The sequence below is a fragment of the Galeopterus variegatus genome, unplaced genomic scaffold (genome assembly GCF_000696425.1).
Source record: "Galeopterus variegatus unplaced genomic scaffold, G_variegatus-3.0.2 Scaffold2341, whole genome shotgun sequence".
In the NCBI taxonomy this organism is placed as follows: Eukaryota; Metazoa; Chordata; class Mammalia; order Dermoptera; family Cynocephalidae; genus Galeopterus; species Galeopterus variegatus.
In genome coordinates, this window is record NW_007728452.1 from 191,053 (window position 1) to 206,647 (window position 15,595).

Sequence of the window (15,595 nt, forward strand, 5' to 3'; positions counted from 1 at the left end):
TAATTATACCTGGAATTAACATTTTCTGTACTTGTGTTCCTTTTATTGCCAACTAAAAAAGTGAAACAACAAATGAACTGTTATTTAAAAATAGAGGAACAGATTTCAATTTTGAATCCAAATCTGGTGAAGCAGCAGCACAGGTAGAAAAAGAAATCCAACTCGATTCAATTTATATAAAATGTCTAATTTTGATAGACCTTAAAGTTTTTCTTTTCTTTTTTTTAATTACAGAATATGGTTAATAGCTTACCTATTTGACAGACTTGTATTTATTATAAAGTTAGTTACCACAGGCCAACAACAACAAAAAAAGGACTTTTAAGATGAATTGTTTTACCAGAATTCTGTGAAAAATACTTTATAATTCCAAGTGACTATATAACAGCTGGATACTTAGAAGGTTTACATAATTACATTATGAATTTTCATAAACCTAAATGCAAATATCATTCTTTTCAAATATCAAGGGAAAATGTGTGCAATTCTAGTAAAAGGTGGTTTTAATATAAATACTTTACATTTATATTTTAATTTTAACTAAATCAATATTTTGGATGCCGTAGCAAATATAAAGGGCATTTCAAAGGAGAAAAAGCAAGGTTTTGAGATTTTAAAAATAGATCTCATATTTTTAAAAAATTTGCTGATTCTCTCTTGATTTCAGAAATGGTTCTAGTTTTATCATTATAGGTTCTAACATTTCTTGTCAGACTTATAAATGATTTCACAATGAGGGCAGATATGTTGAATCATTTTCTCAGCCTATGTACAAAGGTAAGTGAATTGGACATTTTGTCATTGGGTGTGAAGACTCTCATCAATTCCTGATCTTGCCTTGCCACCTATTTAAGCTCAATGAATGTGCCCTTGGTCACAAGAATATCTTGGCATTAAGTCAGAAACAAGTAGAAGCAGAGCTGTCAGGGGTAGTGAAAAGAATAAGACCTGGAGGGAGAAGAGAATTTTCTATCCCCTCACACAATCAGGTGACATCTTTGTTTCAGCATCTTTTTTTGAAGCTAACTTTGCCAACCCTGGGTTAGGAAAATTATTTTCTTGTTTTAAAGCTACCAAACTTATATATCATTCCATCATTCAAATAAACTCTAAACCTAAAAGTTCTTAATAAAATGTATCAGAAGAGCAAAAGCCCTGTCTTCACATGTAATATGATGTAATACTCGTATAGATGACATGGTGCCTTTTATTACCAGGAGAGCAATGTACTAATTATTACAATTTTATTAAAATAAAGTATTCAGGGTTTTTTAAATCCGGTCATTAGTCCACTTTTTTATGAAACTTGTTTGATTTTGATACAATTAAATCACTGCAAATTCTACCAGTTCACTGTACTACTCATCTTATAAACAAGTAGGCAGACTAAATATACTAAACAAACATTAAATTAGGTAGGCTGGGCCTTTCTGTTACTGGTTGGTAATGAGGAAAGCCTTTTTACTAATGCCCATTGTGTTTTAATGTTTAAAGATATTATAGGGGTTGGGTCAAACTATAAATTTATTATAATGCCTCTGTGGCTATATACCTTAGAAGTCCACCACACGTATTGTTTTTTATTAGAATTTAAAAGCCATGTAAAAAGTCATCTATATAAGTGATATAGAGAGAAAATAATACATTTTCTCAAAAATATGTATATTATTCTTAGGAGCAAACGTTATCAGAATTAAAGGAGCTGAACAAAGCATTGCCTCTTCACCACTTAGCAAGCCCTGGTGTACCCCTGCTTTCTTGATAGAAAAAAATCTGCCCCTTCAATTCAGCTTCCATATAAGCATACTAAAAAATGTTCATCTCTGTTTGTCATTACTACTAGTAATAAACATTTTAAATTAAAGATGATGTTAAAAGAAGTGAAATAGGATGATGAATATCTTAAACTTATCCACTACTTCTTCTGCATTTTACCTTCACTTTTTTTTACATACTTATGTAAATGACAAAGGTCTTGTCTAATTAATAAAGCTACTAAAATTGTTTTCACTTGGAAAATTTATTCTAGAAATAGAAAAATGAAAAAAAAAAGTACTTGCTTTTCATTTCACTTACATTGCATATTTATAAGAAATTAGTTCTTCTACTGTGAGGACTTAAATCCCAATTTGACTGAGAGTTATCCCCTATGATTTAAATAACAAAATGAAACAAATTGGAAGATAAAAGAATTTTTAAATTCAGAAATATTAATTACAATGTTACTTTTTACATTGTGAGTATACCCAAAGTGAAGACTTATAATTTCATCCAGCTTTACTTGGATGGTGGCTAAACAGAAGCAAGAAAAAAAAAATGCATAAAACTGAAATTGTTATACATGTAAGAAAAAATGCATAATTTACATATAAGTATAATTCAGCATATATAAACTGTACACATGTATATACAATGTATATACATATATAATAGTGCTATATATATATATGTACACACACATGATTGCCCAATTACACATGTGTTATTGCTCCTATTACTTTTACAAGGCCTATAGTATATTAAACAGAACATTTATATGGTGAATTTAGTAAAACTTACTTATGTTCTGTTCATCTGAATTTTGACAATTGACGATTTTGAGCTAAATGTAAGTTATAAATGTCTTGAGTTCAAACTAAATTAGCTCAAATCGTTTAAGATGTATTTCCTTCTACATTAACTTGACTTGTTATAGTCACATGTCTCATATTTTGTGAAGCATTTTATTAATGTTTCCTTTGTCATAGCCATTTCACAAAATAGTCACATTTATTGGCTTAGACAACATAATCGCAAAAGAACAGGACTGTACAAATAAATTTTCACTGAATGAATAAAAATAATGTGTTGCAGTGGTTGAAGAGAAGTCCTCTTGTTCTATAATTACATTATGGATTTTCATGATGCTAAATACAAATATCGTTCTTTTCAGATATAAAGGATTTAATACTAACATTTCCAGGTAAGGGAAAAAAAGAAAATTCAAAACTTTTCAAGTTCGGTCATTAAACTTTCCTTATAATTCTCTCTCTGATCTTTTATTAAAAATATGGTGTTCATTATCCTTATTTTTAAAGTATTTTGCAATTAGATGAAATAATATAGCTTTCTAAATAAAAACATAAAAGCATCCACATAAATAGTACATGTATAGTGTAAATAATGATGTACATCGCATATTAAAACTATTACTGAATTAAGCTAATAGTTCATTTTCAATTATTTTTCACTAGCCATCTCATAGTTTAAGGGACATTACAATATGTTTATTATTTCCAAACGGTATCACCATTATTAGTAATAAAAATAGCAATGAATAATAGCAAATATCTGTTAGATTTGGGGCTCCTTCAGTCAAGTTGGCCATCACTATGAAATGAATTTAGTGATCTGTATTTTTTAAAAAATAAATATTTTACTGCAGCAGAAACATAAAACAGATCTTAATCATAGTACCTCATATTAATATTATGAAAGCATATCTGGTATTATAAATCAAAGTTAACTTAAGTAATTTTAATGCACAGCTAAAATAAGTGGACTAGCCAGGGGGTAGAAAACTCCATGGAAGCAAATAATTATCCCCTTGAATACAATATTTCATTCTTACCTAAATTTATTTTCACCAAATAAATAAATTCATTCTTCATTCAAGGGTGAAATTACTACCTATATTTAAGACAAGACAGTCTTTATTTAATAAATAATATATAAACATGATTATCAAGTTATATTGTAATTTGATATGGTTTATGGACACTCATTTTTCAAATGTCCAAAGCACCAGGGTCTTTAGGGATTGTACTTTAACCTGATTTGTATAATATGCCATGTTACGAATTTGTGCATGGTTTTGAGGGAAATGATGATTATCATCAGAAGTAACTAGCTTTACACTTTGAGTTTATATTATGCACAGGCTTTCTACTATTCACCAAAATATTTGATTAGGAGAAATAGAAGTATGATAAATTGCTACTTTAGAGGGACTCTACAAATGAGGTTTTAATATACTTAAGGATTAGTACTGGCTTTCTGGGCCTTGAAAAAAGAGTTTAGTGAAGGAAGGAGAGATGATTAGAAAGAATAAGGAAGATATAACTAGAAAAAAGGTGACATGAGAAAATTTTAAAAAGAAGAACACCTATTTAACGGTAAGACTGACTCACTTCATTTCAACATTTTACATAGAGAAATAGTGAATTATGTTCATGGACTTTTTCTTCTAAAATAATTCCAAAATGTACATCAAATATCGAGGACAAAAGTTATAGGTGCAACATATCAAATGCAAGGTACCCCTGAAAAGTTGCATTTTATTATTGATATTCGTGTTTTTATTTGTGTTCATTACTTATGTTGGTATTTATATGCAATTAATCAATAGATACATAAATATGTTCTAGATATTCGTGGGGCTTTTTTATTTTTTAGTACAGTGTCTTAGTGTTATATCGGCAACACAGTTTTAGAATCTGCTAGTCTCATTCTTTTTTGTGGAAAAATGGGATGTAAGGCATTAGTGACTTGTGATGAATTACATTCAACACGTAATGATAATTTCTACTAAGGGCAGCTTGAGGAAACACTAGCAGAGAACAGGGGCCTCACTGTGTGATTCTGCGGCTGCTGCGTCTGTGGATCTCTGGAGCTCTGCTGCCCTCTACTGGAATAATAAGATAAATGCCTGCCTCAAAGTTCTCAGTTTTCTTTTATCAGTTTCCCCCACAAACAGGATACTGGGCATTTTAAAAATCCAATTTTCTTTGGTTTCGCTCACATGTACATCAATCATAACTTGGATTATTATTAGGTTTATAATTCTGCAACATCATTTTAACGGCATATAGAAAGGAAAACTTATTCAGCACCCTCTGTCTTAGTTCAGACATTACTGGGGCCAGTTTCAGTAAGTACATGGAAAAAACCAGTAGCCAAATATAATAGTGACAGCTTTCACAGATAACAGGATTCTGACAGTCAAATTGGCTCTGGGCCTTTGACTTTGATTGGGCGGTGGGGGTGGGGGTGGGCGTGTGTGTGGGTTGTTGAAAGTATGTGTGTGTGATTTTAGGGCATATTTTTAAAAGAATAAAAGTTTCACTCTCCTCTTCCTTTATGACATTTACTATTTTAAGATGCATGGATTCTTGATTATCTTTTCCCAATTAAACCTATACTTCTTAGGAATCTAGTTGCTTTATTTTCTCCCAGTGACATCTTGCCTGGGATATGGTGCATCACTGCAGTACTAAGTTTGAAATTCATAATCTAAGAAAAGGAAGTGAACTATAAATAAGATTTTGTTAAGTCCCAGTTGTATCCTGGTATGGGGTGGGGGTGGTGGGGGATAAGATTTATCAACATCACAGTGCATCAAACTTGTTAATAAATTAGCTCTCTGTATAACAAGTAAAATAATTTTTTTTAAAAAATGGGAGCACAAAAGGCATGGCATAGCTGGAGTTTAAGGTTCAAGCTTTGTATCTTCTATATATAATGTATTATGTTTTTCAAAAACTTTTTATTAGGAAAGCTATACCAGACGCATAATCACTATACAATGATTAAACATTACCTTTACAATTTATAATCACTGAAATTACAGAATAAATATATGCACATTTCTTTTGAATCTTTGTGTGTGAGAGAGAAAACATTAAAAGTGCTTCCTACAAAGCTGTTAGTGATATATACCCAGTTGCTTTTTTAAATTTTTTAATATTTTATATATATATATATATATATATGTATATATAAGAAAGTGCAGATGTTCTCCAAAAAATGTTGGCATCAGGATGAAGTGTCACAAAGAGGGTGCTGATCCCTAGATGAGTGTCTCCAGCTGTGTATATATAAGAAAGTGCAGATGTTCTCCAAAAAATCTTGGCATCAGGATGAAGTGTCACAAAGAGGGTGCTGATCCCTAGATGAGTGTCTCCAGCTGTTAAAACACCAGGCCTCCACTTCAGTAAGATCCAGCCTAGAATGTGACTTTTCCTAGGATGGTAGGAGAGATGCTGTGAGCTGTACACTAGGGGTGAAGAGCAGTGGAGCTATGGAGAGGAGAGAAATGGATTAAATCTGAACTAAGAAGATTAGGTTGGACGGGAATGGTGTGTGGGGAGTGTGTGTGTGCCTGTGTGTGCACCTGCACCAGCAGGAGGAGGCTGCACATTTAGGGACCTTACTGTGTGCAAGGATTTTGTGGTTTGCATATGGGTATGTGTGTGAGAGACAAGAAAGTGAGTGAGAACATTCAAGCAAGACCCACCCCCTCCCTCCCCGTCTTGCAGTTTCCAGGCATGCAGCAAACTGCATTGTTAATACATGTACAGAATCTGTGCCATGATGGGAAGAGGAAAGAAAGCCACAAATGTCAATTTGTTTTCCCCCCTCCCTTTCAAACAAAACTACAACTAAAAAAAAAAAAAAGTTACTGAAAATAAAAAGACACATTGGATTTTACTTAATTAGGATCAATACAACGATCCCCAATATACCTTATACATGGCACAAAGTCTCAAGTTTCAGTATAAAAAAATAATGGTAACATTTGCTGGCAAAAGTCTGCGAAGGCACTTCATTGATTAATGATCTGAGTATGGCCCTTCCTCCAAATCACATCTGAGAGGGGAGAGCATACATCTGTGTTCTCTAGTTATCATGCGGTTTCAGTTCTGTTCAGGGCAGGGAAGATTGTGAGGATGGATTTATCGGGACAAGTGTAAAGGGAGCAAGGGATATATTTCTTTTATTTTCCTTTACTTTTGAAAAAAAAAGCACTAATTTTTTTCTTCTTTCTGTTAGAACCTATATGTTGTCTTCTCCAGGACTTCGAGGTAATCTGGCTTGGTTTGAAGTTTGGCCCTTAACTCGAGGTAATCACTTTTTTGGGTTTGGTGGTCTGTGAAGCCCTTTCCAGCTGAGAAGAGAAGGGTTTCTTTGAGCCTGGCGTCCTGCTGTAAGTCTGGGTATTGCATGCCAGGAGGGTGGACATGCAGTTCCTTTAATTTGGGCACTGTGCCGTAGAGACAGTCCACAAATCCCACTGTGCAGGGGCTTGGCTGTGGTCTGTCTCGGTCTAGGAGCATACTGCCACCACCACAGCCTCCCCCGGGAGGAAACAGCACCACCCCACCATTCTTCTCATGGTGGCGGAACCCAACTAAGTCTCCCCCAGGTCCCCCAACTACCCCTGAAACCCCACCAGCTGCTGGGTGGTGAGGGTGAGGGTGATGGTGATTCACCGTCACTATAGTGTTGAGCTGGGAACTGGACACTGCCAGGGCCCACTCCTTTTCTTTTTCCAGCAAGGTCCGATAGTTGCTGTGGTTCTCCTTGGGTGTCTCAGCAAACTGCTCACTTCCTAGGAGAACCTCACCCATTCCCGGCGGTTGTGTCCCAGGACCCCCATGTTCTGCACCCCCTGCTTCCTGGACTGATGAAACAGCCACCTCCTCCTCCTCACGAGGCTTGTAGATGGGGTTGTTGCACATCTGGGTAACTGGGTGGGGGATGTACTCATACACATGACCGACAGGAGGGGCCTTCTCTGGGGAGGAAAGAGTTGGTCGACCTCCACCCCCACTTCCACTGCCACCAGCTCCACCATCCTCAAATAGCCTGTGGCATTGCATTTGGATGCCAGTAAGGTCCACACCTTCCTGCCGCTTGCTTCTAAAGGGTAGCTTCTTCCGGCGTCGTCGGAGCACATAGGCAAAGAGGCCTGCAGCAACAAAGACTGCTGAGAAAAATAAAACCAGCAGGCTGAGAATCAACACAGAAAGTGGCACAGGGCCCCCAGGAGGAGAGAACTCATACGGTGATGTACTTGTTGGTCCCCCAACAAGGTGGGAATCTCCAGGCTGTGCTGGGGATGCTCCAGCTGGTGCAGTATGCAGCATCTCTGGGCAAAGAACTTCCAGCTCAATAGTACGTATGTCACGATGGGTGAGGTTCTCAGGACTTCTGCAGAGCACATCACCTACCACACTGACTGAGCTGATGGTTTCAATCCACTGTTTAAAGGGGACCAGGTCACAAGTACAGTCCCAGGGATTCTCATTGAGGTCTATCTGGACAATGGCATTCAGGTGTTCCAGGACACCAGCCACAGGAAGGTAGAGGAAGTAGTTCTTCCTCAAGTTAAGCCGGGCCAGGGATGTGCCTGCAAAGGCGTCTGTTGGTAGGGTCCTCAGCAAGTTATTGTTGAGGAATAGCAGCTTCAAGTTGGGCATGAGGCTGAAGGCTGCAGGCTGTATTTCCCGAATGACATTGAACTCAAAGTACAAGTAGTGCAAGCTCTGTAGGCCTCGGAACATTCCTGGTGTCAGCTTCTCTATATCATTGCCATTGAGAAAGAGGCTTTTTAGGTTGGGCAGGTTGATGAAGGCCCCATCCTGGACATAAGAAATACGATTATTCCCCAGATGCAAGAGATCTAAGGAAGAGAAATTCCAAAAATCAGAACGGTATATTTTCTGAATCAGATTGCTACTCAGGTACAGTTTCTTGGCATTCAATGGCCTTGGAAGAAGTTCAGAAATGTTATTAAATCCTCGCTCTTTGCAGTTGACAGTCAAGCCAAGGTCATTGATGTGCAAATTACAGGTACACCCAGTAGGACATATAATGGGAATAGGTGGTCTGGTCTGATAAGGAGCAATGGGAGGTTGGTTTGGACCAGGATATAAAGCTTGGGATGTGGAGGGTGGCCTTGGCGTTCGGGGCTGTTTGGTAGGCTTAGGCTGTTTATTTGAGGACTTGTATTCAACAGAAGAAGCAGTAAAATGGACAGAAGACAACATTGAGGAAGGCTTGGTTGGCCATGCATTCTCCTTGCTTGATGACAAGTGGGGTATCCCCAAACTAGCCTCCACCTCAGAGTCAGACAACAAGGGACAGAGTTCTGTCTTCCTGATTTCTCGCAGGTCCTTTCCATGGAAATGAAAAGGTGTCTCACAGGTGATGTCTCCCACCAGGGCAGTGTAAGGAATGCGTTCCAGCCAACTCTTCAGTTGTACAATCTCACATGTACAGTTCCAGGGATTTTCTTCCAGCTGGAGCTCCATCAGGCTTCTGCCAATGTGATCTAGCATTCCTCGGTAAAAAAGAACCTTTAGCCTGTTTCCACGTAGGTCCAAGTGGGTTAAAGAGACAGCCTTAAATAAATTGGTTGGAAGCATGGGGATGAGATTATCGTTTAAAATCAGAACTCTCAATTTACTTAGGTTTCGAAATGCCCCACTCTCAATTCGTTTAATGACATTGTAATCTGCCTGCAGATATTCCAGACTTTCCAAGCCAAGGAAGGTGTCATTTCTGAAAACATCTAGTTTGTTCTCGTGAAGATAAAGCCTTTTTAAAATCTTAAGACCATTGAAAGCTCCTGTTTGAATGTCCTGCAATGCATTGTTCCCAAGGTTAATGGACACAGCATTATTCAAATGAAGAAAACTGTTGGTATATAATTTCCTCATTGAATTCCTCTGCAGGTACAGTTTAAAAGGCCTCGACCAGAACTCAGTAATCTGACTAATATTTGTAAATCCTTTACTGTCACAATGTATATGAAAGAGGCTTTCTTTAACTTCACAGTAGCATGGATCAAAACAGGGCTCATCTATTTCCTCTGAGTCTTCTATCAGGGGAATCGGGGTAGTCCATCCTAGAGCGATTGTGCTTAGAAGAATTATCCACAACATCCTCCCTCGGTGAAGCATCTCAGCTATGGAAGGTTTCATCATTCACAGTTGATTACAAAACTGCAACAGAAATAAAGATGAAGATTTTTAGCTTTTAGTCATATGTACTATTTTAATTGACTCCTACATGTGGGGCTTTTTAAGAGCAATATAAAAACTTCAGCAGTTGTTGAACTAACACTCAAAAAAAAAGCTAGCAACATGCTTAGTGTTTTGAGTGTGCCCTATATTTTAAACTTAGGAGACTCTGAAATATTGAACCATGCACTGACATTTTCCTGAACCAAGCCATACTTGGGAAATGGCTTATCACATGAAAAAAAGCAGCCTGCATTACCTCCTGTAGCAAAGCAGCACTGTATACTTTCAGGCATAGTCAGATTCAGTAATAATGGCAATCAATTGGCCGTTACCCCTGTTTGCCTGTTAAAACTCACATTGACATCAAAGATGCCCATTATAAATATGATTAGAGCTCTGATAGAAAAAAAAAAGTGTTCTTTAAATTATAGGTCTCTACCATTAAAAATATGTGACATATCCCCAAATTATTAGATTAAAGAGCATGGTAAAGTATGAGCCTATTTCCCAATATCAGATGTTGAAATGTGTAAGATGATTGGCATCTCAGGAAAACTTTAAGATTTCTTTTAAGAAATGATCACAACATGTTTAATTACAGTGTGTGGTCAGTAAGACAGTTTCCCAATATCAGATGTTGAAATGTGTAAGATGATTGGCATCTCAGGAAAACTTAAGATTTCTTTTAAGAAATGATCACAACATGTTTAATTACAGTGTGTGGTCAGTAAGACACTAAACCTTCCACCCACTTTTGCCCAAGCACAGATTTTTTGACATTGCCTTTAATGAAATAACTTCTACATATTTTTATCATTCGGCTATTTAAAGCATTTATAGAACATGCCCATGCAATTGTCAGAGCTAAAGATAGTGACAGCTAAAGGATGCTGAGCCTGGGAGTGTCTGAATTAAAACACTTGCAGAGCTTAGTTTGGAATGTGTATCTGTGCCTTCAAAATCAGCTGAGGAACCCTGTTAAAAGCTGGAAGGGCAGGTGGCTGCTTAGAGGAAAGGTAGGTAGTTAACAGCAAAATAGAATTAAAAACCTTAATTCTTACCTGCTGATAACGATCTATCACATGCAATACATTTTTTAAAAGGATATCTTTTTTTTTTTCAATCAGAAAAAACAAATGCAGTGCACTGTTCTAATAACATACAGAGCCTTCCTTTATGGCTTTCTTTCTTTGCCTCATATCATCAGGATATGAAAATGTGTACATAAACAAATTATAATAATGCAGTTTTATTAGATTGTCCTTCCTGAGTCACTGAAATATCAATCAAAATTGAATGGCTGATTTTAATCAATAAAAATAAACCGGAGTTTCTAGCATATATTTTCTCCCCACACATAGATACATAAACCAAAGAAATATTTCATCAGCCTTCTAACTTTAAACTCAGTGATGTAATTTATAGGGAGAGTGAAAAGAATAAATCTCCACATTCAACTTGCATATAATGTACACAGCTGTAAGGAAAGGAGAAACCATGAGAAAGCAAACAGAAATCTGCCTCAGGCATTCAGTACTCAATTTTTTTAAACAATTAAATGAGAGAGAGAGAGAGAAAGAGAAGGCAGAGGAGGGTACATTGCAGTATCAGTTAGTCTTCCTTGTCTCCCTTATAAAATTTTAAAATCTACTTAAGTTCTTTCTCCTTCATCATTCTTTTCTTAAAAAAATTTTTTCCCCAACTCTCCGAGGTTTAGGCAAGAAAGGCTCTAGATGTCTTTGACTTACCTATTTTGCAGGAGGTTTTTTTTTTTTTTTTTAAATTTTAAATTTTTTTTTCTTTTTAAGTATTCAACATTGAAAAGAAAAAGGGGGAAAAGGCTTGAGTTTAAGGGTACTCTCTCTCCCTCCTCCTCTCTTCTTGCTGAAGCAAAAGGGGATAAAGGTGGGGGTGGGGGAGAGGGAAAGCTAAGAGAGAGAGAGAGAAAAAAGCAAGCTTGAGACGTGCTGGGAATGCAATGGACCCGTCAATGGGCTTCTTTAGGATGCAGAACTGCCGCTTGGCACACTCAATAGAGGGAGGAGAAGGAGCTGCAGCAGGCTTCCAGCTCCGCCGCCGCGGTGGCAGCTCTCTCCGGGTACCGGCAGCACATCATTGGACACTGGGAGGAAGGGCGGGAGGGAAGGTAGGGAGGAAGGCAGGCTCAATCACAGTGCACAATCTCGGACTTCGCTCGCGCTGGCTTTTTTGTTTTTTTAAAATATGTGCTGTAACCCTGGATTCGGCTTTCCACGTCATGAAAATGAGCTCCAAGAAGGGGAGCGCGCTTAGCATAGGGTCGGGAGCGAGCACTAGGAAGCCCTGACTATCCAGTTTGTGTTAGAAGAAGGAAAAGTAGAGGGGTGGAGGCGACAAACTGGCAAAATTAAAAACGAGAGCAGGGGAAAGAGACCAACCTACGGGAAACATTCCTTTGGTGGGGAAAGTGGGGGGGGGGTATGAATTTTTTTCTCTTTTTTCTTTTTTCTTTTTTTTTCTGTTACCTCTCAAGGAAACCATCCCTTAGCTGGTTTGCTTCTCTAGTTCCCAAAGCTCCTTGCTCTAGTGCAGACGGTTTGAAAAGTGAGAATTATCAAGGATATTTGGAATTATCCTTTCTTTCCTTTCTTTTCTTTCTTTCTTTCTTTCTTTCTTTTCTTTTCTTTTTTTTTAATTATTATTTTTTTTTTTTTGCATAGACTTTCCCTCTAAAGACGGGGCTGAGAGGGGAATTCCAAAGCAAAAGATCTTTTCTTTCTTTCTTTCTTTTCTTTTCTTTTTTTTTTTTATTTTTATTTTTTTTGCATAGACTTTCCCTCTAAAGACGGGGCTGAGAGGGGAATTCCAAAGCAAAAGATATGAGTCTGGTCGATACTGCCTCAGTGTCCCAAATAAAAGCTCAGTCGGCCTGAGCTCTTTGTATCGAGTTTCTCCTGCATTTTTGCTTCGATCCCTTTGCACCAGGAATCCTTTTGTTGTGCTGCAGCTCAAAGCCTTCGATTTCCCCTGGATTCAACAGCCATGTGTTTTCTTCCACCTTTTAAAAATGAGACAAGGCAATGCTCTGGAAGGAGGTGCAGACCACTTCGTTAACAATGGTACATAACATGTTCTTCCACCGGGAAAGACCTCTCGGGGATAGGGGGCGGAATTTCATGGTTTGGATTCTTTATTCCCCCCCCCCCTTTATTCCCCCCCTTTCTTTTTTAAAAAAATCTAAATGTTTCTCCGTTATATTTTCGGGAAGGGGATAGTAGGGAGTAATGGGGATGGGGGTAATTGAGGGAAGATGTTGCACTGTATAGAAGCCACCAGATCATAGTTCAAATGAACCTTCTAATAAGAATTTAAAGGCTCAGCTGACAATTCTACAGTCCTTCCTGCTGGGAGGAAGTGCAGTTGGGGGAAACTTAGTAGAGCCAAGTGTGCAGCGAAGGAGTTCAGTTTTCGGGAACGGTGTGTCGTCTATGCATCCTCCCCCCCGCCCCCCAACACACCAATCCTGTCACAAATTCACGGGGAAGGGGGAGGGGAGGGACTTTCTGGTCGCTAAAGAACTAAACCGAACCTCGATCGCCCAAGGGCTCAAAGTTAGTAAGTGGAGATGGCTTTCCCTTAAAACAGTCTTTACAAAACCAAATTGTAAAGAAAAGCACAGTTTATGCATCAATGTCTCAACCCTGTAAAACATATAAATCACCTAACTCAACAAAAAACTCCTTAAAAGTCAGTCATAGGCGATTTGAAGGATGTGCATCTAAAATGACCGCACATGCGTCCACCGCCCCACAGTAGCTAAGATTGGAAACAGCAATCAGAGACTAAGTAAGCAGGCCGGCAGGCTTCTCTACCATTCTCACCCTTAATATTCCAGACCCACCCTACTTCTCGGATACGTCTCAGCCAAAAAGCAAAACAACACCTACAGTTTGCTCTCAGGATCAGAGCAATTCCATCTCCTTCCCCAGTTTCCAACCGTCCCCCACCCCCACCCCTCAGCACCGTAGGTCCCCAATGTGCAGAGGCGGTGGCTGTTTCATGGATCTCATAGGAACCCATGATGTGATGGAATCGATGGGTAACCGAGAGGCTGCCCTGAGCTTCCCGGTGACGGTAAATGGTCCTCTTTGCAATCGTCTGTGTGTCTCTTGAACTACAACCCCCTAAATTCTGGACTTGTGCCATGTTCTAAAGGCTATTTCGTCCTTTTCCTTTCCTTTATCTTAGATAGAGTGCCTAAGGGTTAGGGATGACTCCAAAAGTTAGAGGATGGAGGGCCCTGGGGGCCCCGTTTCTTCCGCGTCCTGCTGGGAGCGCCCGGCACCATTTGTCCAGAAGGAGGACAAGAAGCCCTTTCTCCCCACTGTGTCCCCTTCCTGCCTCCCCCTTCCCATTGCCAGATCTTCGAGCCCACTAATCTCTCCACATCTAAGATTAAATATTCCAATATGGAAGCAGAACGATCTCTCCTAGAACAAATAATTAAAATGCTGCATCATTCATTTCCGAAGAGCTTTGAGCCTTCTATAGATCCTTTTCTAATCTGCTGTCGCCAGGCGAAACGGACAATAGGTCTGTTTAGATATGGAAAATTATTAAAAGCTCAAGCCGTTTTCCTTCTATCTCTTAGAACACAAGCGAGCGATCCACTGGGGGAGGGGTCCTTCCCTCCGCACCCTGGCCTATTTGTTGGAGTTACTTACGATTTTCTCCCCCAGAAAAGGGGTCCGAGGTTACGTTAGTCTCCAGGACCCATCGTTCCACCATCGTTCTTATACCTAACTGATCCAATTCAAAATGCAACAAATCCCTAGCACCTGTGAGCGTACAAAAGACACCGCGGCCAAACTCTGTGTGCTCTACAATGCGCATCCTACATGGGAGAAATACCGGTTTAAATTAGGCAAAATAGGAAAGGATGGCGGCGAATACCTATCGGTGCAGAGCGCTCACGATCTCCGAGGTTTGCTCCGAGGGGCTTCCCGGCGGGAGGGGCAAACTCTCTGCGAGGCTGAATTGTATCCATCATACTGTAGCCTTGTAGCATCTCCTCTTCCGGCCACCAACTTTCAGAAAGGCTACCAAATCACGCTTGTAATCCTTTTAAATATTTGCATCTTTGAGACTTGCGGGGAAATGGTCGCTGCATTCCAATGGGAGAGCCGGGCGCGCACCTAGCGCGGCGATGCCAGTGACAGAGAGCTCACGGCCACAGCTCCATATGCCCTCAATGGCACCAGGCAAGCAGGCAGGCAGCGTGAGTGTCCCAGGACTGGGTTCCTTTGATTTAAAATCTCGGTGCTCTCTATTCAGAAGCGAGCTTCGCTGTTCCCAAGAGCCCGTGCTCGGTCTCTGGGTTTCTCTCTGTCTCTTCCTAAAAGGTTGTCACTTACAGCGCAATCCCTGCCCAGGCCTCCTCCTGTCCGAGGAGCTAGAACTAGCCCTTGCTTTCCCTGGGTGTCTTTGCTCTTTGCCTTTTGGGTGGGTGGAAGTGGGAGTGGGGGGCTGGGGCTGTGTAGATGACAGAAGAAAAGGGTGGTGAGAAGCGGAAAGGAGGCAGGGAGGGGGCGACTAGATCTCGGATGCCAGCATTGGTCAGACGGCGGAGCTGGGTGGGGGTGAGGAGAGAGAGGGGGAGAAGGTACAAATACAACAGTATGTACACACCAGATTCGACTTGGATTTGGGAGATCTCAGGCAAAGCACAAAGGTGAAGCGATCCCGTTGGCGAGAGTGAGTCCCCTGACAGCTCACGATTCAAGCACCCGCACTTCTGGAACCGGAGAAGATGGGGGGCGGCGGGGGGG

General features: G+C 39.6%; 2 protein-coding genes across 3 annotated transcripts in view; both read right to left on the reverse strand.

Moving 5' to 3' along the window:
- The window catches only part of SI (sucrase-isomaltase (alpha-glucosidase)), a 196,473-nt gene extending 181,746 nt beyond the window's left edge, over positions 1 to 14,727 (reverse strand). The window contains exon 1 of the mRNA XM_008581385.1: positions 14,721 to 14,727. The gene's annotated coding sequence lies outside the window, so the exon portion shown is untranslated. The remainder of the gene's footprint in view (positions 1 to 14,720) is intronic.
- Positions 6,441 to 15,595, reverse strand: part of SLITRK3 (SLIT and NTRK-like family, member 3) — a 10,536-nt gene continuing 1,381 nt past the window's right edge. Inside the window, exons 1-2 of one of the 2 annotated variants that reach the window (XM_008581383.1) lie at positions 14,721 to 15,148; positions 6,441 to 9,767 (exon numbers count right to left, since the gene is read on the reverse strand). In XM_008581383.1, coding sequence (XP_008579605.1) covers positions 6,807 to 9,749 — 2,943 coding nt within the window. In that variant the 5' untranslated portion in view covers positions 9,750 to 9,767; positions 14,721 to 15,148 and the 3' untranslated portion in view covers positions 6,441 to 6,806. Of the gene's footprint in view, positions 9,768 to 14,720; positions 15,149 to 15,595 lie in introns of those variants that run through there. The other variant, XM_008581384.1, reaches the window with a different exon arrangement.